The 866-nt window shown below is 36.5% G+C and overlaps 1 protein-coding gene across 1 annotated transcript in view; it reads left to right on the top strand.

Moving 5' to 3' along the window:
- Positions 1 to 534: 534 nt before the first annotated feature.
- The window catches only part of LOAG_04801 (hypothetical protein), a gene marked incomplete at its 5' end in the record, with an annotated part of 3,330 nt that continues 2,998 nt past the window's right edge, over positions 535 to 866 (top strand). The window contains one exon of the mRNA XM_020446680.1: positions 535 to 578. Coding sequence (XP_020303010.1) covers positions 535 to 578 — 44 coding nt within the window. The remainder of the gene's footprint in view (positions 579 to 866) is intronic.

Genomic DNA, 866 nt, shown 5'->3' with positions numbered 1-866 from the left:
GCCATATTTTGTTTTATTTGCTACTAGTTGCATCCGGTCATGTCATCACAGCAATGCGTGGCCGGGTACAACTATAATGCATCCGGTCATGTCATCAAGCTATAATATAGAAGGCTATAATCTCGGATACAACTATAATGTAATAGAAAATTTCAAACCCACGAAAAAATAGAAAATATCTGGAATGATCACCGGATCAGGTTAATGCAGTCAGAACTGGATATAACCTTATCAGAAGCTGTAAGTAATCACCAACAGCAAAAATTTCTATTCTATCAGTCGTAATCAATTCCTTACCGCGATGAGACGTTCAATGCCAGGGAGTAATTTTGCGAAGCTGATCTGTTGCGAATTCATATCGATGCCCAGTAAATTCAAATTTTAGCAAGAAGAAATACTGTCACATTCTCTAGCATATTAATCTAGGAATATAGGTGGTACAAATAGTGATTTTCATTTAAAGACTCGATCCTTCTTGCATAAAAGTTATCACGGTTTGCATAGGTTACAAGGAACTGGATTACATGTATACTTATGAATTGCGACATATATCGTTGCAATACGAATTTTGGCACAAAGTATGAGAAATGAAGCGGGAAATACTATTCAATAAATATGACAACCCACAGGAAAATAATTTAAGTTTTGACGAAAGGAATTTAGGAATATATAAAGTGGCAAATGTTAAGATGCTTTGTGACATAAATGTCCGGCCACTGACTTTAAAATAAAGGACACTATTTTCTGTAAAAGTGCGTATGTTTCCAATGGGTTTCGTATGTTTCCAAACACACACACACACACACACACACACACACATACACACACACACACACACACACACACACACACACACACACACACAC

This window comes from Loa loa (genome assembly GCF_000183805.2).
Source record: "Loa loa unplaced genomic scaffold supercont3.75, whole genome shotgun sequence".
Classification (NCBI taxonomy): domain Eukaryota; kingdom Metazoa; phylum Nematoda; class Chromadorea; order Rhabditida; family Onchocercidae; genus Loa; species Loa loa.
The sequence above is the reverse complement of the archived record's forward strand: the minus strand, read 5'-3'. Positions and strand labels throughout refer to the sequence as shown.